The 21,919-nt window shown below is 43.8% G+C and overlaps 1 protein-coding gene across 8 annotated transcripts in view; it reads left to right on the plus strand.

Moving 5' to 3' along the window:
• Positions 1–21,919, plus strand: part of TEAD1 (TEA domain transcription factor 1) — a 261,357-nt gene that overhangs the window by 180,540 nt on the left and 58,898 nt on the right. For 6 of the 8 annotated variants that reach the window (XM_069540946.1, XM_060018513.2, XM_060018511.2 and 3 more), the window contains 3 exons: positions 7,041–7,105; positions 9,450–9,512; positions 9,602–9,664. In XM_069540946.1, coding sequence (XP_069397047.1) covers positions 7,041–7,105; positions 9,450–9,512; positions 9,602–9,664 — 191 coding nt within the window. The remainder of the gene's footprint in view (positions 1–7,040; positions 7,106–9,449; positions 9,513–9,601; positions 9,665–21,919) is intronic. The other 2 variants (XM_060018509.1, XM_060018508.1) reach the window with 2 other exon arrangements.

A 21,919-nucleotide genomic window follows, 5' to 3' on the forward strand; every position in this document is an offset into this window, starting at 1 on the left:
GGATTAACTGAGACACTGGTGTCCAAACTTCCTCATTGGCAACGACACTCTGTGACCATTTCAAATGCTCTTTCGTGCGCCTTCCTTTACCCCCAATCTAAGCCTTGTACCCCTCCCCCAGTCTGGTTCTCCATCCCTCTCATTCAGTTATTCGTTCCATCAGTGTATACTTTCTGAGGACCTGCTGTATTCTTGGCACCGGGGGCACAGCGATGAGCGAAAACACAAGGTCTCTGCTCCTCTGGAAATTCCTGTCTTTAGTGGGGGAGGCAGGTGTTCATCATGCAGTCATTGAGATAAATGGAACTTGTCAGCTCTGATGCGTGCCATGATTGAGAGGCGTGGAGAGGGGTAGGGTGACTTTAGTCCATTCTCACGGGTGAGAGTCCTTCACAGATGTAAGCTCCCTGAAGGCAGAGATGGCATCTCTTTACCCCCAGAATCCTAGCATGTTGCTTGTGCCCTGTAGGTACGGTGGGTGACTGGCCAGCTTTGGTAGACCTCCTTTCTTTCCCAGTGTTGCTGGGGTGATGAAGCAGTGTGTGAGAAATGGCTAATTATTAACTCCTCACAGGTCAGTGAATGGTCTCTACTACCTCCTCTGGCAGTGTCCATAGATACAGACGCCCCAGGTCTTCAGCAGGACAGGTTCATCCAACATCCCCATTCTGTAGACCTCTCCCTAGCAGCTGACAATTGGTTCCTGCAGTGCACCCTACACCTGTGCTTTTTGTTTGTTGGCTTTCATATTCTAAGATACTTTTTCCTTTACATGAACCTCAGGTCATACAGAGAGGTCCAGAGCTAGAAAGTATTTTAACACCATCTCGTAGAATCTTACCCAAGAAAAGTCCGTTGTAAATCGCTCTCTCATTGGGCATTGCTGCTGGTGTTGGAGGACAGAATAATGCCTTGTGGTGTTGTCACCTCGTAGAAGACATCTTTCTTTGCTTCTTCTCACTGGGTCATCTTTTTCCAGTTTATGCTGATGATTCAGTGTCAAACTGGATTGTAGGGACATAGGAGCCTCTTTTCTGCTCCTGATGACAATTCATTCCATAAACATTGAGCTGATTGGGAAGGGGAGGCAGAGAAAAGATGAATGTTATTGGCTCTTTTTTTTTGTTTTTGGCCTCAAGGCGTGGCTTGTGGGATCTTAGTTCCCCGACCAGGGACTGAACCCCGGGCCCTTGGCAGTGAAAACCCAGAGTCCTAACCACTGGACCACCAGGGAGTTCTCTCATTGGTTGTTGTTCTTAAAGACTTTATGCTCTGTTTGGAGCCATGACGTGTGCTGAAACGATCAAATACAAGGCAGAAAATATACGAGCCAGCAGTAAAGAGGCCAAGGTCAAGGGCTGTGGATGTTTAGGGAGAGGGGACCTGACCTCTCCCAGCTGGAAAGCTCATGAAGGACAAGGCATTTGAGAGGTGGGCAGAATCCAGACATGCAGCACTGGGCAAGGAGATGCAGGCCATGAAAGCAGTTGTGTGTTCAGGTACAGAACTCAGGCAGCTCAGGGTGTTAACAAGGAACAGCCTAATAGTGCCCTTGGGCCAAGTTAAGGCTTGTGAGGGGGTGTGGAAGACCATATGGCTACAACCATAGCATCAGTGCCTGTTTCATACAGCTTTGGTCTAGCAGTCAGAAGAAGCTTGAATTTTCCATCTGATTCTTGTTCTTTTAACATGGGAAAAACCTGTGGAGGAATCCTCCCATGTCCGTCCCAGCAAAGAGAGGGCTAACAGAGGTTTCCTTAGAGTACACTAAAGCCCCTTCCCCAGGCCGGAGTATGTGTTAGCCTTCAGACCGGCTGCAGCCAGGGAAGAGGTTCCATTCATTACTTCTTCCTCTGTGGCTCCCTGACTCCATTCAATTACAAAGTGGCTCTTACACTGTTAAAGCCGAGTGTCTCTGGGCTACAATTTGTAGCCACAGACCCTGCATTTGCTGTGCCTCAAACATGACCCTGAGGCCACATCCCATTACACACAAGCCCACAACAACGTTAACCAGTCTTCTCTCTGGGTAAGGCAAGCACAGCGCAAACTCCCTTTCTGTTGGAATCTCTCTCTCTCTCTCTCTATTGCCCCTTTAGCGGAAATTTCACAGCAATCTGGGAGGCTGGAAAAGCCAATGATGGGCTCACTTTCAACTGTGTTATGTCACTTAGGAGAAAGGAAAAAGAAAATAAAAACTGGATCGTAGCACTTAGTGAGGATCACAGTATAAAAGCGACAGGTCAGGCTGTTTGCCTTTGCTGCTGCCTCTTGCCTGTGGGAAAAGCGAAGGCAACTGCAGCTGCTGCATCTCAGATTTAAAGAAGTGATAGGGTGTGCGTTTCTAAAGGACATTCTGTGCTGCAGAGAAGCTGTAGTATAATGACACTTAGTGGTGAAGTGTGACATTGCCACTCAGCTCTATAAGCTATTACAGGTATTTATAGAGAAGAATGAAGGAGATGATTCATGGATGCTGTGAATGTAGAACCTGGAGATTCCTGGGCTCAGAAAGAGAAAGTGTGCAGTGGTCAAGGGAGCTTGAGGGTCAGCATGCCTGGTTTTTAGGAGCCCCAGTTTCCTCTGTATATATATTTTAAAATGCTGCTTCCTCTGTCTAAAAGGGTCTTCAGCATACCCCCTCCATTCTGCCTATCAAAATCAGTCTTATCACTGTAGTTAATGATATGCACACTGAAGGATGCAGGGATGTTATCATGCCTGCCACTTATTTTGAAATGCAACAACAACAAAATAAGATGGCTCGGTGGACGGGTAGAAGAGTGGATAGATGGAGTGACATGTGATAAAGCGAATAAAGAAAAAGTGAAGGTAGGATCTGGGTGGTGGGTATATCGTGTATATAGCGTTCACTTTGTATGTTGGAAATTTTTTATAATGTTGGAGAAAATGTAATCTATCTTTAAAGGCTAGCTTATATTCCAGTACTTTGGGGAAGGCTTTCTAGATTTCTGGAATTATTTGTGGCTGATTACCCACATATGTTACTAGAACCTCTTTCAGTTGCTGTCTGACACAGAGCTGATTTCCTCTATCTTAGCCCTTGTTTTGGACAGTGAACTCCTTGTGAGCAGCAGGCTAGGCTGTCTTTATATCCCTGATACACCACACAGGCATCATGTAAGGCACAGGGAGAGAGGGTACTCACATAACTGTAGGAATAGTTTAGGAATGTCATGATTAACTTTAAAGTTAACTTAGTTGAAAGTAACTTTTGTAATGTAAGGTTTACTGGATCAAGCACCACTATATGTGTACATGTGTATTTTTTTTTGGAAGCAAGAGTTAGAGAAATGAGGGTTAACATTTCTAATAACCAGCATTCTTCATGGCTGTGAAACAGAACTGTGTTGTATGCACCAGAGCCCCACTGCCAGTTACATCAGTGATGTTTGGTGTCCCTGAGTTCCCTGTCCTTGATTGGAGAATTCTGTACCTTAGTACCATGATTCAAATCCAAGGCTTTGAACTGTATGAATCCAACCTGTTTGGAGGGCCATGCTATAGAAATATAAATAGGGCTCAGAAAGTCCTATCAGGGTTGCTAATAAGAATTCATTCAGAACCTAGTAAAATAAGTACAACCCCAAGCACCCAAAAAGATATTCCAAAATCATTTGGAATGACATACTTGTTTCCTTAAAGGGTGAGCATATTATAATTCTGGGAAGATTTAGAGTTGAATGTAGAAGTTTTTAATATAATCAGAGCCATAGTGTTAATACTTTTTATTTAAAGGATTTGTGCATGTGAGTACTTCAGTATGCATATTTAAAATAATTTGGCGCACATAACAGGTTAGCCTGTATTTCCAATTTAAAATATGCAATAAAGTAACAGACTTAGACTTGATTTTAGGGAGGGTTGAAGTCTTAACTAGATTTCTAAGCAATATTGGGGCACTTAAGAGAATTTATTAGGTTTCTAAGAGTTGTTTAAGGGGAGATTTTGTAAGTTAAATCAAACAATTCTAATATTTAAAAGAATTAAATAAATTATAGATTATAAATAACATAGTTTAAATGTTTGAAGGAGTTTAACTAGGTTTGTAAAATGGACCAAACATGAATCCGATGGCCCTTTGAAAGTGATTATAAAAATTATAAGATCTGTAAGTTGAACTGAACTTAAAAGATGAGCTAGGGCATTTAAGGTTTTTTAAAAAATAACTAAACAAATGAAATAAACATTTCTAAAGCCAGGTAAACCTGACTAATGTTTTCTGTGCACAAAACCACCCTTATCGTCATTAAAAAAATTCACAAAAAATGAAGTGATTAACCGTCTGCTCTGAGTTCACGGTAGATACTTAGTGTTAGTGGAATTTGAATTTATAATTTGAATCAGCAGTATTCCTTATGGCAGGGCAAGAAGGAACACATAGCAGCTTCAAGTTAATTACTCTTCGTGGCTTGAAACATGGTATGAAAGAAAGAACACAGGCTTTTAAAAGAAAGGTAAATCTTGCTCATGTAAAGAACCAGGGACGTGAGAGTCATGACCAGCTTTCCATGAAATGATGTAGCATAGCGCTCAGCACATAGTAGATGCTCATTGAGGTCTTCTTGTAGAAGTAGTGGTCTTTAGAAGCATTTTAATCAAATTATGAGTTGACATTGTTTATGCCACTGCATAAACCACAGGGTGCACAGTCAAACGTGGCTGTCCTAGGTACTGATCTCATTCATTCAACCAAATGCCATAAGAAATTAAAAACTGGTGATATAGGTTGTATGCCACTTGTATCAAGCTATTCTGTCTGCTTTCCTAGAAAATAAGCAAATGGGGAGGGCAGGAGACGTTTTTCCCATCTGGACAAGGTTCAGATGAAATTGCATGTAATTCAGAGCCCTAGATTTATTTCGTCCTGGCCACTCAGCTCCGAACAGGGTGCACAGTGAGGCCCTGAGCTGGAGGATGCTTGGCTCCGCTGCAGACATTGTCATTTAGGTCTGGCTTCTGGTAATTAGGCACTCCTAGCTGGGCTCTGCTGTCAGCCAGCCTTTGAAACAAATTGCAAAATCTGTACAACCATCTGAGAGATGGAGAAGTAGACCCGATGACACTACAGGGGATATTGGTAGTTCTCAAAAGTTGAAAGAGAATGCTTTGAGAAGCAGTCCTCAAAACTGAATTTAGAGGTCCTTTTCCTATGGTTAAAGGGTAAGTTCAGTCACAGAATCAGGATCTGAGATTCAAAGACTGGAATGACAGGCTTAATCTAATAAGATGAAGTACGATAGAAATACACACAGCATTTTGTATTTGGATCTGAAAATCCCAACTACGCATGAAAAGACTGGGAACAGGGGTAGGGATATATCTGAGAATTAGGCTATATGAAAAAGGCCTAAGAGTTCAAATTGACATCAGTTGACGGTTTATTGTGATTCCCCCCCAAATCTAGTGCAGTGTTAGGCTGCATTAACAGAGGTGGAGTATTTAGGACCAGGGAGGTGACTACAGTTCTGGGCTCCAGGCTATGAAAGGAAACTAGACAAAGGATGGTCACAGGATGGATATGGGAGTGTTCCAAAGCTTATCACAGATAACAAAGGAACAGGAAAGGTTTAGCCTGGATACAACCGCAGGAGAACCTGAAAGCTGTCAGTAATATCTGAAAGGCATGTGCATTAAGAACTAGCCTTGTTCTTATTACGGGGAACAAAAAGAATCTGGGGATGAAAGTTACAGGAAGCCTCAAATAAGGAGGGTCTTTTAATTCTTCAGTATATTTTAAGATAGCATGGGCTACTTCCTTAATTCTAGAAGTGCTGGCTTACATAAGGACTTAGACTTTTAGGGGTAGGAAAGGATGACTCAGAAGTACTTCCCAGTCCCAAGATTCCACGATTCCCTTGCCTTCCAGTGACGACCATATCCTGCACGGTCCTAACACGGGCAGGTGGAGAACAGAGCCATAATTACAGGAATGTTCTAGGCAGCGATGGGAGAGGTTTTAGAATTCTCAGGCAAGATTCCCATAAAGACACTGTCGCCAGGGCCGCCAGTTCTTTACTCTGCTGGGGAGGTCTGGGGCTTGTGGTACTCTCTGTCACCAGAGGCTGTGTTAGTTCCTCATTTCTTCTTTCTGTGTGCCCAGCAGTGTGCTGCGTGCTGGGGAGACCTTGGGGAACAAGACAAAATCTCTTGCTGTCTTCAGCTATGCAGTATGTGTGGGGAGTAAGACAGCAAACACAAATTAGACCACTAGATAATACCGTGATGATTATAGTGGCAGTTTGGACCCACGTGTCCCGTATGAGTGCATTTATATTTCATATAGTATTCGTAATACATTTCCCCACTTGGCTTTGGGGGTGTAGTTTCCCATTATATTATAGTTCAGGTCATCTCTTTGAGATTTCTCAGTCTCTTGGAGTAGGGACCAGAGGTATTTGTTTATACTTTAAGGCGTTTTCTTTCCCCCAGAGGTAATAAAGCTTGGAAAAGGTTGAGTCTTTTTTTTTTTTTTTTTGGCGCTGACAGTTTTGTGTATAGTTACTGGCACAGTGACTACATTTAGGGGGGTGTCTGTCTTCATACTGTAGCTTCTTTGCATTGTGTTTCCGTGGCCAGAGCAGTTCATCCTCTCGTGGCTCTTATGACTCTAACTGGAGTTAACTCTGAGTAGAAACCTGGGTGAGAAGGAATATGAAAAATAAGACTGGAACAGAACCAGGTCTGTATACTCCCACACTAATCCTTTTATTTGTTTTTCATACAAGTGACCATCCGTTTAGGGACAAGCATGCAAACACAAAGGCACATTTTTAAAAGGCACATTTCTCTCCTCCATTGCTGACTGTAGTTCATAATTAAATTCCCTTCGTCCTAATTTCTCCTAGGAAATATTGTTTGCAAACGATTGTCCTTTTTATTTTTCTAGCATTAATAAACTTACAGTTGCAACAAAAACTCCTGATTCTGAATTCTATTCTTAGCTTTTCAGAGGCTCCCCCCCTCCCCTGTCCCACCCCAAAGTAACCTACTTTATTGTAAATTCTTCTTTCTTTCAGGTAGGAATGAATTGATAGCCAGATACATCAAACTCAGGACAGGGAAGACGAGGACCAGAAAGCAGGTAAAACAACCGACCTGGAAATTGTGCATGTTAGCGAATGGCCCAAGGAGGCATTTTGGCTGCAGTGGCTGTCTGTGCTTTGGCTCCTAGGAGCCCCCGATTGGAGTTCCCTGTAAGGACGTCAGTGTTGTAGGTGTTTGAAATTGGCTCAGTTTTCACTGTTCATCATTTCAGTGACCTTTTATTATGTGGTCTCTGGAGTTCCTTCTATACACATATGGGAAAGTTTCAGCGCTAAGGACAGTGTATGAACTGTTCCTGTACTGTATTGTAAAACTTAAATTTCTTTCCGAAACTGTGCATCTGCAAACATTGCAAAAGCCGCAGGTGCAGGTATACTTTGCAAGTCATGAAATTTTGAGATTTTGCACATTGTAAAATCCTGGAACAATTACATATTAGTCATCATTTCAATGAAAAAGTAACACCAGCAGCCATGAGTATTGGCTGGATTATAAGGCTGAATGATGTGCGTCCAGGGAACTGTTGCTCCTTAAGCTATGGCTTTTTGTCAGTAGCTGCTGTGACTGAAATGAAGTTACAATACCTTTGTGCAGAGCAGGGTCAGGAATTTTCCTCTGCCCTCTGTCAGCGTTCTGGCGCTCTTCGTTCCTTCTGATGTAAAGCAGCCCAAATCTCTGACCCAGTTCAGAACTGGAACGGATGAGAAATTAGTGTTTAACAAAAAACAGAAAAAGAAAGAAATGGAAGGGGGGAAAACCATCAAACCAACCTCATGGGTGAGTTGTTAACAGAAAAAAATATATATGTATATTTTAATGTTGACCTATGCTGACTGAAATGGCATGAATTTTAAAAACTATAATCAAACCAAAAGGCGAGCTCAACTGTGGTCTCGTTAAACCTGAGCAGCAGATTCCAGTCCTCTGCTCAGTGATGAGTTGTTTTCCTGAGTGTTTATGACGGGGAGAGCTTTCCCCAGGAACGCTCCTGTGCCCCAGCCGGGAGCCCACTGCTGAGTCAGCACAGAGGCAGGTGGCCTCCTGCCCGTGCTCAGAGGCAGGGCATTGTCTGTTCGGTGGATATTCCCCCCACTGTGGCCCTCAGCGAGTCAGAGAATCACATCAGAACAAAATTCTGGTGAAAACAAGTGAAAGCAGGAGCAGGATGGAGAGGTGAAGAGGATGGGGGAGAGTTCCTGCTTCTCCGTACTTAAAAAAAAAAAAAAAAAGGCAGAAGCAAATTGAAACTCGAAGAAAAAGTTAGAGATAAGAGGTTCATTTGTTATCATAAATCCTGTTTTTAGGGTGGCTAGAGTGTTTGAAATCAAGTAATGGCCTCACAGTTGCTGAACTTCTAAATGAGAGGTTCTAAATTTCTGAAACAGACACATCTTAATTCCCAGCATACTGAAGGTGCTGGACCTGGGCTGTCTGCCGGTCTGTGAGCTCTGGTCATGTGCCCAACCCCTTCACTGGGGGGGCACTTCTAAATTTAACCAAGTCCCGCTGAAAGAGATGCAAATTTGTTTACCCCGTGGAATCATTGTGTTTCAGAAGCCGGGCTTGGCTTGCTTTCCACACCCCGGCATCCCGGGGATGTTTTTAGGCGGCAGTTGGTGATACCTCTCCAATGTGAATTTGTTGTTCAGCAAATCCGTGTGGTTTTTCAACCCAGATTTTTAACAGGATGGCTGGCTGGCTGTATTCACACTTTTCGCTCTGTAATAATATGCAAATCCACTTGGCGCCCAGTCAATACCCAAAAGAGTGGAAGGATTAAAGATATTTATAAGGGGGGAAAAAAAAAGCTCTGCTAACTGGGTCTTTCCATTTCTCTTTGAGATCTAATTTACATGTCAGTATTATTTTAACATTTGCTACAGAATCCAGAGCTCTTAATGAGATCAGAATACAACCTACAGCTTCAGCTTTTTGATTCTGCGGAATGTGCTAATTTATGGATAGTCTCTTCTAAATTGAGAAAAAGGGATTTTCCCTCCTGATACTGAGAAGCTATAAATATTTTCATTTACCTCTACTCCCACCTTTTTAATTTTATAAAGAAAACAACCCCACTCTCCCCCTCTCATCCCGTGCCCATGATTTCTCCTGGGTGAGAAAACTAAGATTAGTTTCAACTTTCATCCTGACTCCAGTCACTGCAGTGATGACCCAGTCTGAAAAGCTTAGAGCAGCGCTGGGGGCTTGGTGTCTGGCTGGGACTGTGTATTCCTAACTGCAGAGCTTTGTTGAGATGCAAATAACCTTCCCCACCCCCCCACCCCGAAACCCTCCCAAGGAGTAGCGATTTTATATTTGATTTCCTTTTTTTGTTTTGTTTTGTTTTGTTTTGTTTCCCCTCATAAACCCGAACAATGTAGGTGTCTAGTCATATACAGGTCTTAGCAAGAAAGAAAGTTCGAGAAATTCAAGCCGCCATTAAGGTACGTCTGGCTTGCCCAGTTGTAGGGGGCTTTTCATCTCCATGGTTACAGGCTTTTCCTTTGTTTTCCTCCCTTCCCCTACCCTGCAGGTGTCTAGTCACATTCAGGTTCTTGCCAGAAGGAAATCTCGTGATTTTCATTCCAAGCTAAAGGTATGCGCTTTCCTGCTTTTTGGCTTGTGGTTGCTATGCATCTCACTTCCTGTTTTCCATGGTGACTGGTGAATGCCTGGTGCTGGGATTCTGGTAACCTAGTTTCCTCGCATGTGAGAGCTGTTTACATTTCTTTGTGTCTAATCTCTCTGTTTCTGTACTAGCCTCACATTAAGCTCAGAGAGAGAGAGAGAGAGAGAGAGAGAGAGAGTGTGTGTGTGTGTTTGTGTGTGTGTGTGTGTGTGTGTGTGTGTGTGTGTGTCCCTAATAACAATGCAAATGCAGCAGAGAGCTGGTCTTGATAACTTTTCAGCACAGAAACATGATTTTTTTTTTTACCCTTCAAATAACCACCAAGCAGCCCTGAGCTAGGAGAGGGAAAAAAAGTCAAAGAGATGCAAAGTTGGTGTAGAAATTATAAATGAATCATTTCCAAGTGGCCATCATGAAATTACTTTGAAAAAAATTTAGAAATTATTTTAATTTGTGCTTTTGATGTATTTTCAGTACTTATGAAAAATACATCTTCTTCATGTAATTTTTCATGAGTTCTTCCAACAGAGAGTATTTTCTGCCAGATTTCTTCCACATTGCTTAATGTTTTTTAAGTGTGTGGCTTTGTTAATTAAAAAAGAAATTGGAGGTGAGGGCTTAAAAAAAAGATAGGTCTTAGAGATGGGAAAGCTCTTGATCAAATCCATGTTTGCAATTCCGTTTATACTTGAGTTTATTATTTTTTTTGTACATGTGCCTCATGTTCCAGTCTTTTAAAATATATTTCATAGCAAAAACAGAGGCATGGACGACTTAAAAATGCAAGTTCTCCCTATTTTCTCTCGTTCCAAAACTTGCAGTAGAACATGCATGACTTTTTCCCTCCATAATGCCCTATCTGAGAAATGCAAAGGGATTATAGTTTGCGTGGAGGAGCTCTACTCTATAATAAAAATGAATCTGTAGTCCATATTGTTGTCTTTCCCACAAGCCTGTTTTTGGTTCTGTTCTGATTTTTCCCCCCATACATTAAGTAAATTTGTGTTTTTGTTCTAAACTAAAGGACAAAGTGTGATTTCACAGCCCCAAGTGGTGAACACTGGGACCCTTCCCAAAGGCCTCCAACATTTTTTATGCAAACGACGCTGACTGTGAAATAGGTCTAGCGACCAGGAAGGCGCATTTGGGGTGCCCTCTGCAGTGGGCAGCATGCTGGCTCGCTCGCTCACACATGTGGCTGATGGTGGCTGGCTTTTAGTTGCACTGGCTGAGCAGTTGGAAGACTAAAATAACTTCGTAGCTCCTGCTTTTTAACCAAAGGTGCAGTCCTTTCTATGTGGATGTAACTACCCCAGTGTTTGCTCAAGTTCTCACTCTGCTTCTAGTTTCTCTAACGGATTAATGATGTACAAAGAAGTTTACAGACATCAATTTTGTGTTTCCATCTGTGATGTTATGAATTGTTCTATTTCTGCACTGTGTGGTTCCTGTATGCTCACCAGGGCACATGGCCCTGGACCGAAAGCCCTGTAAATGGTGGGTAAAGCTCTCCCGGTCAGAGGGGATCCCCATGGGATTCCACAAGCACTCTTTTTCTCTCTTGGTGACTTGACAAATTTTCCTCAATGGAAACAGTTTTGCCATTATCTTATACATACACATACATACCAACACACAGTCGTTTTTGTGTTTGTTCTTACAAAAAGACTTCCCCCCACTTTCAGCCAGCCCTGGACCACTCTCCTCTGGGGCGGGCATGAAGAAGAGGCAGAGACAGAGGCAGTGGGGTAGCAACTGGCTCAGCATTTCATCTCCAAGAACCACCTCCATCTTCTTACAGTTCCTTTCCTTCCTCCCTACCTCATTACTCTTGGAAAAATGGAGGCCTTTGTTCTTCCCATCAGCTAATACCAGTCGAGTGTTCCAGGCATGGCGCTTATCACAGTGGGCAGTTAACAACCAATCCTCTATTCACAGAGCTGGCCGTGGAAATGGGAATGTGAAATATAGGGCACTGTAGGATAAGTGTCCGCAGAAAGAGCCAAAGTTAAATGTGTGGGCAATCCCAGAGACGAGCTGTATGGACAATGTGCTGCTGAGTTTGGGGATGAAAGACAGGAGTTAGTGCAGTGCAGGGCCTCTTGTGCGTTCTCTCATGTAAGCTCACTACAAAGTGAGTTCCATTCTCAGATTTTCAGGAGTAATATTCAGGAAACCAGGGATCCAAAGGTTTAATTAACTCACCAAAAGCCATCCAGCATAGGAAGTGGCGAAGTCAGGATCTGAACTTTCTGAATCCTAAACTACTGCTCTTCCAGACAGGGTTTCCTGTAGCGGAGGCTGAAGTGGATTTCAAGCAGTAGGCTTCTCATCAGCACACACTGTAGATAACGTGTCACCACCCCTCACGCCCCTTTGGACCTGGGCGTGCAGGCCTTGCTTCCCACAGTCCCTCAGCCACTACATTTTAGAAGTAAGATGATTTTTAAACTTTGAGCCATCGGTCAAGATGTGGGCCTAATTTGGGATTGACGGTCATCAGTATCTCGGGGTGATGTGTTCCTGGCTGCAGAGCTGCTGCGTCCCCACTCAGAGGGAGTTAGGACAGTTGAGGAGAATAAGGCTGGCTGCCACCTGCCTGCAGATATCCTGCTGCCTTCACCTCTCACAGGCGTTTTATGTTAAAGATGCCCTCCTTAACCTTCCTGCCAGCCATTACCAGGAAACGGGCTCAGGCCCCTTGGCGTGGTAGGAGGATAGAACTCCTCTCTCTGTCTGCGCTTTCTTGTTCAGCTCTGGGGTCTGACGTCCTCGGGAGGCAGGGATGAGCATCCTCGCCGAGTTCCTTGTGGGGTCAGGCTGATAGCCTCTGACTTCTTGGCCTCCCAACACCAGCTAATGAGATAAACTCACTACAGAAGTTGAAGTCATCTCAGTAGACAGCAAGGATAGCTTCTGAGCAGGGATAGGGGTGGCAGGAAGTATCCAGACTCACAACAGGTGCCGTGCTTTGTCTGAGACGATGCAGCAGGACTTCCTGGAGGAGATAGCCGTTGACTGGCCATCTCCGGACCTGTCCTTGCTGTGCCTTGCCAGCCGGGCTTCTCACTATTTCTCCGCATGCTCTGAAGTCAAAGGATTTCTGTTCTCTAGGGTGGACAGAGGCCTGTGGCCCTCCTGTGAAGACTGAAGCCAAGTTTCATTTCCCTGTTCTCCCTCGGGGTTTGAAAAAGTGGTTTGCTCACACCTGGGGCCGGGGCCAGGGCCAGGGCCAGGTGTGGCTTCCAAGGGCACCCTCTTGCCTGTGAACCTCTCTTCACTCTCCCAGGAAGGGTGCAGGAGAATTCTTGAGGCTAGTGGTTTTCCAGCCTTTTTTAAGCAGCAAAACTCACATTTCAGATTGAAATCTTACTTGAAATTTTCCATATATAAAAGAGTAAAAGCTGTTTTATTTAAAGCTCACACTCTCTCGTCCTTAGCAGTGGCCTCTTTGACTGGTTCTGTTGAATAAGGTTTGAAAACCCACACTGCGTTAGGCAGAAGGAAAAGGAAATGCCCGCCTCTCAGCCGTGCCTCCGGCCTTTATGGGACAGCTTGGGGGTCCCACTTAGAGCCCACATTTTCTAAATTCCGTAGCCTGTTCTGCCATAGCCTTCTGAAGAAAACAGGCTCGAGAGAGTGGTTATTCTCACGTCACGGTTGTGGATGAGTCATCCTAGCTACAGAAGTCACGCTCTTGAAAATCTCTTAGGATGCGTTTCAAAGGTCAGCTTTATGCTTCTGCTAAATGCATTGGTTCTCAAAGTGCTTGTTTGTGAGCCCGATCACCCCAAAATGTGTGGATTTTAATTTTCGTTTAAAACAAAATTGTTTTAGTAAAAGTTTTAAGATTTCCGTGTAGATTTGAACTTTAAAAGCGCAGAAATGATTACTTAATTCAGTCCGGTAATGGTTCCATTGAGAAGCCATGTGTTCTAGACCCTTTAGTAGATGTTGGGCGTGGAAAGTTGATTACACAAGAGTCTCTGTTTTGGGGGAACACTCATTCTTTCTGTTATTTTTGGCCACATTTGGGGAAAATACAAGATTCCCAGTGGATTGTCCCCAGCTAGGGGGCTCTGCAGTAGAAATTTAACAGAGCAGTGCAAAGACCACGCAGTGAAAAGGATGATTAATTCTGAGTGTGGGGGAATTAAAGAAAGCCCCGTGGAGGGGGTTCCATTAGAACTAAGCATAGAGGAAGGTAGAGAATTTCCACAGATAATGGGGGTGGGGGGGTTGGGGGAACCATGAAGAACACCCATCTAGCTGGAGGCATGGAATGAGGAATGAGACTGGAGGAGTGAGGTTCCCCTGAGGAGCATGGGAACACGCAGGGGTCGTTCACAGTTATGCTTTGGAAAGATCCCTCCAACCATTTTTAGAGGATAGCGCGGAGCGAGGCAAAGCTGGAGGCAGGGAGGCTAATTCAGGGGCTGCTCTAAGAAGCCAAGGGAGCAAGATGTGGGCCTGGGCCAGGGGCCGACCAAGCACCCCTGGGGCCCTGCTCCGTGGCTCTTATCCATCCGTATTGTCACCCTCGGCTGGTCCCCACTCCACTCCAGTCTGATTGCTGCATGCTCTTTCTTGCTCATTGTTTTTAAAGAGTGAATTATGTTAAAAAGTTCTATTCTTATTAAGTCTGAAAACTGTACACTGAAACTTTTCAAAGGCAGCATTTAAAACTTAGGTTAGGGCTTCCCTGGTGGCGTAATAGTTGAGAGTCCGCCTGCCAATGCGGGGGACGCGGGTTCATGCCCCGGTCCGGGATAGATCCCACATGCTGCGGAGTGCTGGGCCCGTGAGCCGTGGCCGCTGAGCCTGCACGTCCGGAGCCTGTGCTTCGCAACGGGAGAGGCCACAACAGTGAGAGGCCCACATACCACAAAATAAATAAATAGATAGATAGATAGATAATAAAAAATTTAAAACATTAAAAAAAAAAGTATGTTATTAAAGCCCGGGTTCTCTTAAAGTAATGGCCATTAACTGAGAGTATACATCAAAATTAACTATGAAGTTTTTGTTGCTAAATTTTAAATACACCAGAAAGTTAGTACAGAGAATGCCATATTAAGCATTCATGTTTGTACTATCCAGAAATGATTCTTTTCATTATATTTCCTGTAAGGATTTGTTTTTTTTTTAACTGAAAGAAATCAAATGGCAAAACATTATTCTTACTTTTTCTGATTTCCTCTACCTACTGTCTTTCCTCAACCAATCTCAGCCCCCACCATCAGTGTCTTTCCTTGCCATTTAGTATTTCCCCGAGAAAATCAAATCCAGTGAAAACTGTCTCTTCTCCTTTGGCCCTTATCCTAAAACTAAGCTAGATTTTTACCCATTGTTTACTATGAACTTGTGCTAAAGCCGTTGGCACCAACCTGAGACTTCTTCTCTATAGTTTATCCTGGCCTGAGCTAGGATAGACTTGGCCAACAATTTGGGATGGACTTGGACACAGACTTCAACCACAGGAGAGAGATGCAAGGGGCAAGAAAAACTAGGGGATAGTTGAAGAGGTCAAGGAACGATGTGAAGAGACCAAGAACCATCAGCAGGGAGACTGGGGCAGTAGGGAAAAGGGTGAAGGGGCCAGCAGAGTGCAGGTGAGATTCAGAAGCCCTAAGATGGATTGGAACTGCAAGGCATTTGTGGCCAGAGTGCCAGAATATTGGACATCAAATATATACTTTTATTTTTTTTTAATTTTCTTGACTAAAATGTCTAAAAGACAAGTCAGAGTGTGATAACCGCTGGTCTAGAACAGAGTCATTTCTCTGTGATGGGAGGACCACATGTTTGGCCCCTGCCCAGACAAGATCCTTTTGGCCCACCACTCTTCAGGTGCCTGTTTCTAGTTATAAAGTAGAAGATGGATCCGTGCAGTTACAGCATGCAGGTGGCTTATAGGTCTATGGAACATGCATTGAGGAATTCCACAGATGCTGACTCAGAAATCTCCCTCGGACCTTGTGTCACCAGCTGGGTCTACAGCAGTGTTGCCCATGCCGGTTTCATGTGTTATCTTCCATCTCCCCCTGTTCCCTAGTTTATCCCCTCATTGGAATCTGCAATTGAGCAGTGAGAGGCAGCAGCCTGTCTGAGAAGACTTTGTGTGGTACAGACTGAGGCCTGGCCTGCAACTTTAGACATGATTCTGTACTTTGAATTATTTCACTCACCATTAATTCATCAAAAGGTCTTTAACTGTTTTTGCTTTTTTTTTAAGCTCCATGGATTTATTATCCCAGCATGTAGAAAGACTGCAGAAATGTTCTCTGTGCGCTATAAACAGTCTCTTCTTTCCTACTCAGAGTTCCTACTTAGAGTTTCCTGCTCTGAGTCTCTGTATGTTCGTTTGTCCTGGGAGGTTGTCCAGTCCCCGCCCAGAGGCCTCCTTTCCCTGATAGCAGCAAAAAGGTGGTCCTTTATTTGCTGGCTTCAGAGGCTTGTGAGAGCCACAGCCAAGCTCTGCAGGCCACCACCACACTGTGGACTGTCCTCATCGTTGTGGACTGTCCTCATCTTCCCCTGAAGGTGGACCAGGCCGCTTCTGGTTTGGGGTGTGTTTTGGTGAGTGCATGAGTCCAGACAGTGCTAAGAGTAAAGGAAGTCTTTGTTCTGCCCTAACCTCAGCAGGAATACATCTTAGGCAATAGACATATTCATGTCAAGCTCTGGATTGTATTGAAGAAAAGCCTGTACTTGCTGACATTGCATCATCCCAGTAGAGCAGAAAAAAGCCTGAGCTTCTCTGATTGTGTCCAGTCGTTGGTGACTAATTTACGAGCTCCATGTGCTCCCCGGGGCCATTTTCTTCGTTCTCGCCCTGGTGGCCTTTGTGATTTGATTTCTGAGCAGGCCATTCTTTCCAACCTGCCATTCCTTCCAGTAAGCAGAGAGCTTAAAGTTCAAATTGTTGATTTAATTCTCTTGAGGAGTTCAAGAACTTTGCTGTGGCTTTGCTGCATCTACACTGCTGAATCCTGGCTGTGTCACCACTGATTCTATCCAGGAATGGGCCTGTCCACGGGGAAGACACGCTGCACTTCATCCAGTGGTGCTCCCCATGGCCTTCTGAGCCACTTTGCTCGTTCAGGCGTTGACTGTTAACAGTACACAAGGCAAAAGAAGCCCGAAACAACCACCTCCTTTGTCTCAACGCCAGCACCAAGGCACTTGGCCTTGCTGCAGGATTTGGGAAATGATACACCGCCTTTCCTGGCATCTCCCAAACTTCAAGGAGTTCTTTTGCATTCATGACATGTACTCTTTCTCCTCAGCAATATTTTCATTACCTTTTTTTAAATTTAGCTGGGTTAAAACCAAAACTGGAGGCAGTTAAGTTCTTGTGCTTGGATGTGGTGGAATTAGAACCTCTCATCAACGGTGTGATGATACAGAGCTTACAGTGTAAACTAGGAGACTGAATACATTTACCTTTCTATGTCAGCTGAGCCAGGTCTGGATTTTCTCTTTAAGGACAACAGAAACAGCCTCATTCTACATTTTTATCCCTTCCTAGGGAAATCCCATTGTTAACTGGCCTCCAATATAAACAGTGCTCAATCACATTGAGCCCAGAGGTATGTACTCAGGACCAGGGCTCCTAAGCATTTCAGCTCTCCAGTGACTTGAGCCTGGATGGTCGGTCATGTGGGCCCCATAGATGGCACGTCCACAGAATGGCGAGGCTGTGGGCACTGTGTGCTCAGAGTGGTTGATGTGGTTCTCAAAGCACTCTTGAAGGTGAGTGTTGTCGTCACTTTGCAAGTGAGGATGCAGAGGCTTGCAGTGGCTAAGGGGCTCACCCAGGGTCACCAGTCTGAACTGGATCCCAGGGCTATCTGGCACCACAGCCCAAGCAAGCTGTGTTGTCATGCTGCCTCCTTACAGAGTGCTCGCTGGTAGAGGATGAGGGCTCATTGCCCTAACTCGAGATGCTTTTGCATCGTCTCCCTCAACCGAGCCGTGTTTTCATTGTGTCTGCCTGTTCGAATGAAACAGAGAAGATGAGTGGTGGGAGCTGGTACTTTCTGGCTTTTCAAGGGAGATTTGCCTCCTGCCTCTTACTGTCCCTCACGGAGAAAGGGGCTAAAGTTAGTGGGTGCCTTCTCCCCAACACCCAGACCTGGCATTAGCAGACCTAAATCCCAGGCTTCCTGGTAGAGAGTCATCAGGCACACCTACAAATCACAGATCCTTGTCTGCAGTCCTTTATGATGCTGAGCCCCAGATGAGAATTAAAGGAAACACTATTGACAATTATAAACTACTAAATATAGAACAGTACATTTAAAAATGGACAATGGTAAAAGCCTTGAAAATTTTTTCTTTGATGTGAATGGAGTTTTTGGCATTTGGAAATACAATAAGATGAATTAATTGCTACTCATTACATGTCAAGTCAGGAGAAGCATGAATGGGCCTTCTCTCCTTGGCATTAGCCATTGCCCGCCTGAAATAGGCCCTTTTGTATTTACTCCTGCTTTCTCTAATAATAAGCAAATTAGAGATCATGGCTAGAAAAATTCAAGTGCCCTCCATCCTTTCTCCAAGCCATCATAGACTCTTATGATGTTTATCTGCTTAAGGGCTACTGCTAATAATTGCAGAGGTCATGTGAATCCACATAGTGCAAGATTAGAAACAACATCTGCAAAATTACTTCTTAGGAAAGTATTGTTTTGTCTTTTTCTGAAAAAGTGATTTTGCAAGCAAATTGCTATCTTTCCTCTCATGTGCTATATTTTTATATTGCTGAGAGAAGTATATTTGGAGAAGAACACTTAATAGCTATCCGAAGTTTTTGTATCCATGGTCTTTTTTATTTTTGACTGTACATATTTTTCCTGATGTATTGGTGGGCTTCCATATGAAGAAATTAGATTGGAGTCTTTAAATTCTGAAATGATGGCCCCTGAATAAGCAGGAGTATATTGATTTAGTATGCTGTTCATTCAGATTTCATATGTAGCCACTATAATATAGTACATGCGAGCATGCGCCATTTTATATTATCTTTAAAATGTGTTTATGATTAATGCCTAAAAATTATGAGATAATTGATTCCCCAGAATATTTAAAAGCTGAGAAAACAGAGGGGGGAACAGGGTCCCCTACTTTCCAGAGACTGATTCATAAAATCTCCCTGAGTTTGAAGAGCGCACCACTCCAGCCATGTGCATCTGTGATAGGCTGCCTTCCTGTCATGGATATCACCTGAAGACATTTTCCAAACATTGTGTACATTTCAGCAGCAAGAAGAAGGTAGTCAGCTGATCCCAGAGTTGTAGTGGCAGCCTTGCTCTGCTTCATGAAATATGAAAGCCTGTTTACTTAGTAACAATAACAGTTTGAAAGGCTTCAGGCTGAGAAGTTTATGTCTGCCATGGCCTGCTGGACCCCGCGTGGCAGAGGTAGTGAGGCCGTTGACAGCGCGGTATGCCAGGAATGGGGCAGGAAGAGAGTCGAGTGGGTACTGAGACGTGCACCCTGCCTTGGAGTGCTTCGTCTGCCCTCAGTCTCAGGTCACATGGGCTGTTTGTTCTTAGCACTCCATCAACAGTCTTAGACCCATGTTTCCTGCTCCATAAATATTTTCCACATTCCAGGTTGTGGGTTTGAGTTTGGGTTTGGTTGGATAAGGGAGATATGCCTTTTCTTTCCCCACTTTGGCTTTTTATGGCCTCATTCTTTATAATCTTAGGAATAGAAGGGCTTAAAATCAGTAAAAAGGAGTGAATATGAAGTTGTCCACGCTTTTTCCTAGGACACATTTTTCCTCGTGCATACTCGTATGTACACATGCATACACAGTATTTTCTGTAATCTAAGACATCATAGACGATAACTCAGTATTGACTTAATAACAGTTTTTCAAGATAAAACAATGTGCTCATCCTTTGTAAATCTCTTCCACATCTCAGAAATATTAGTGTGAAAACATCTTAGAATAAAATTAATGTGGTGTACAAATGTAGCATATATTTTTGATTTTACTTAAGCTACTGTTGTTTGGATGGATTAGCGACACCCCCACCCACACCCCCCTTTATTCTGGGGGTAGGTGGTGATGATAGAGTGGAACGTTTAAAAGTCCAGGATATTAGACTAGAATGACACAGAGATGCCATTTAGTCAGGTCTGACACTGAGAGTTATAATTTCTTCAAAGCCAGGCATGTATCTCTAGGCTGAAAATGACAATTTAGACATCCTTCAATTGAAATCTCTCAGCTAGGTGTACTCCCATTTCAGGATAAGTAGGCCTATAGCCAGTCTCTCAGTTCTGATTTCGAGATCTCCCTGGTGGTGCTTATTATCTGCAGGGTTACTTTAGATTTTAAACAAATTTTTAATTTTCCATCGTATATCATAGGTAGAGGGGAGATGTTATAAAATTAAGTGAGTACTCAGAATGTCACCACTAAAAAAAGTAAGAAATAACTGGTGTAGACATTTTAGTCCATTTGTAGGAAATTGCCTATTCTCAAATAGGTAGGTCAAGTGCAGAAAGAACCTCTACTTGAGATAAAATTTCCTCTCTGCACTTGGCTTTCTCTCTATTAGGACAGGTGGCCAAGAACTGCCCAAATTTTAACATCCTGCTGTCTTTTCACTAGTGGTTTTTCAGCTATATGTATTAAGATGTATTTGCTTATAATGGATGTCAAACTCACAGCTATGAATACTTTTAGAATCAGAAGACCTTTAGAAAATAAAGTACAACTCTTTCCTTTGTAGTTGAAGAAAATTAGAGTGTTAGGTGATTTGCCCAAGGTAATACAGCCCATTAATGTCAGGTGGAGGGCAGGTTTGGAACCAGGTCTCCGGACTCCCCAGCACGTACGCCTTTTACTGGCATAGAGCAAGTTGGTGTGCTCGCAGCAGTTGACTTGCTCTTCTGCTTCTGAACTTCTGTTTTCATTTGGGTACCTGGTGGAATGCTGGGTAATAAGAGAGTCAAACCTGACTTTATTTAACAAAAGAAAAAGACCGTATTCTGAAGTGTCTGGAGCTATGTGACATAAATGGCAAAGTTGGTGACTTTTCTCCTTTCCTCATTGACTGATTACCCTGTTAGAAAAGAAAAGTATCAAACTTTCGTGAACGTTTTGAAGAACTTTTCAATCAGCCTAGCAAAGGGAAACATCTCAAGCAACTCTAATAGAGTAAGAGTGGGTTGTGGAGATGTAGGTACTTATTTCCATGTGGACCTGGACTTAATGATTCCTGGTCACTGCACCCAAGTGTGCACAGACGCACTTTGTATTTGGGCAAGCAGAACCGCCCCTGTCATCAGCATTTCATAAACACAGAAGTCTCAGGTCCGAGAGAGGCCCCATGACGTACTCTTGGAATAGAGCCAAGCCCACAGCTCTTTTGTAGTTATTCTGCACAGTCTGCATCGGCCAGGCAGACAAGCAGCCTGGGCTGCCATTTTCTCAGCTCCCCCCGCCTGGGCCCTGGACAGGTTGTAAGGCTTGTAGCTCGCTGGGGAAGGCACCTGTGTTTATACCTATGCCATTCCTTCGGTTTCCTTGAGGGTACTGATAATCATTTTATTAAGGGTTACATGACTTGGGGGCTGGGGTCCAAAGGGACTGGTCCAAAGAGAAACCCATGAGCTTGTATTGATGTCAAGGTGCTCTTGACAGAGAAGGAAGGAAGTGTGACTGAGCCAGGTTTCCTGTTCCTTATACCAGGGTTACCCTCTGAGGGGATGGCGGGGCAGGTGGCAGGTGGAACTGCAGGACCAGCTAAGGGTAGACTGACGCGCACTGAGGTTTGTACGTGTCAGGCCCAGTTTGGCTGTAGGGCATTTGCACACACACGGTCAGTTTATCATAAAATTCCACTGACTTCAATATTTGCCTTTTTTCCTGGGATCTCAGTGTCTGAAATGTTTCAGGCCTTTAAAAAAAGGTGACCTGAGAAAGCTGGCTTCAGGATAGAACGTTCAGCAGATTAGCAAATGGAACTTCAACTCGAAGAATGCCATCTGACCAGAGGCAGCAAAGGCATCACTTCAGTCTCTGGGGACCAATAATCCTGCAGGCCTCCAGAGCCCTCCTGGTGTCATTCAGCTGCAGCAGTGCCCTTACAGATACTCATTATGACCATGTGTATCCCCGAATAGCTGTTAGATGAGGCTCGTTTTTTCAGTTGAGAGCCAGAGAAGTGTATGAAATATAAAATTTTATGCAAACGTTAG

The sequence above is a fragment of the Delphinus delphis genome, chromosome 8, assembly GCF_949987515.2.
Source record: "Delphinus delphis chromosome 8, mDelDel1.2, whole genome shotgun sequence".
In the NCBI taxonomy this organism is placed as follows: domain Eukaryota; kingdom Metazoa; phylum Chordata; class Mammalia; order Artiodactyla; family Delphinidae; genus Delphinus; species Delphinus delphis.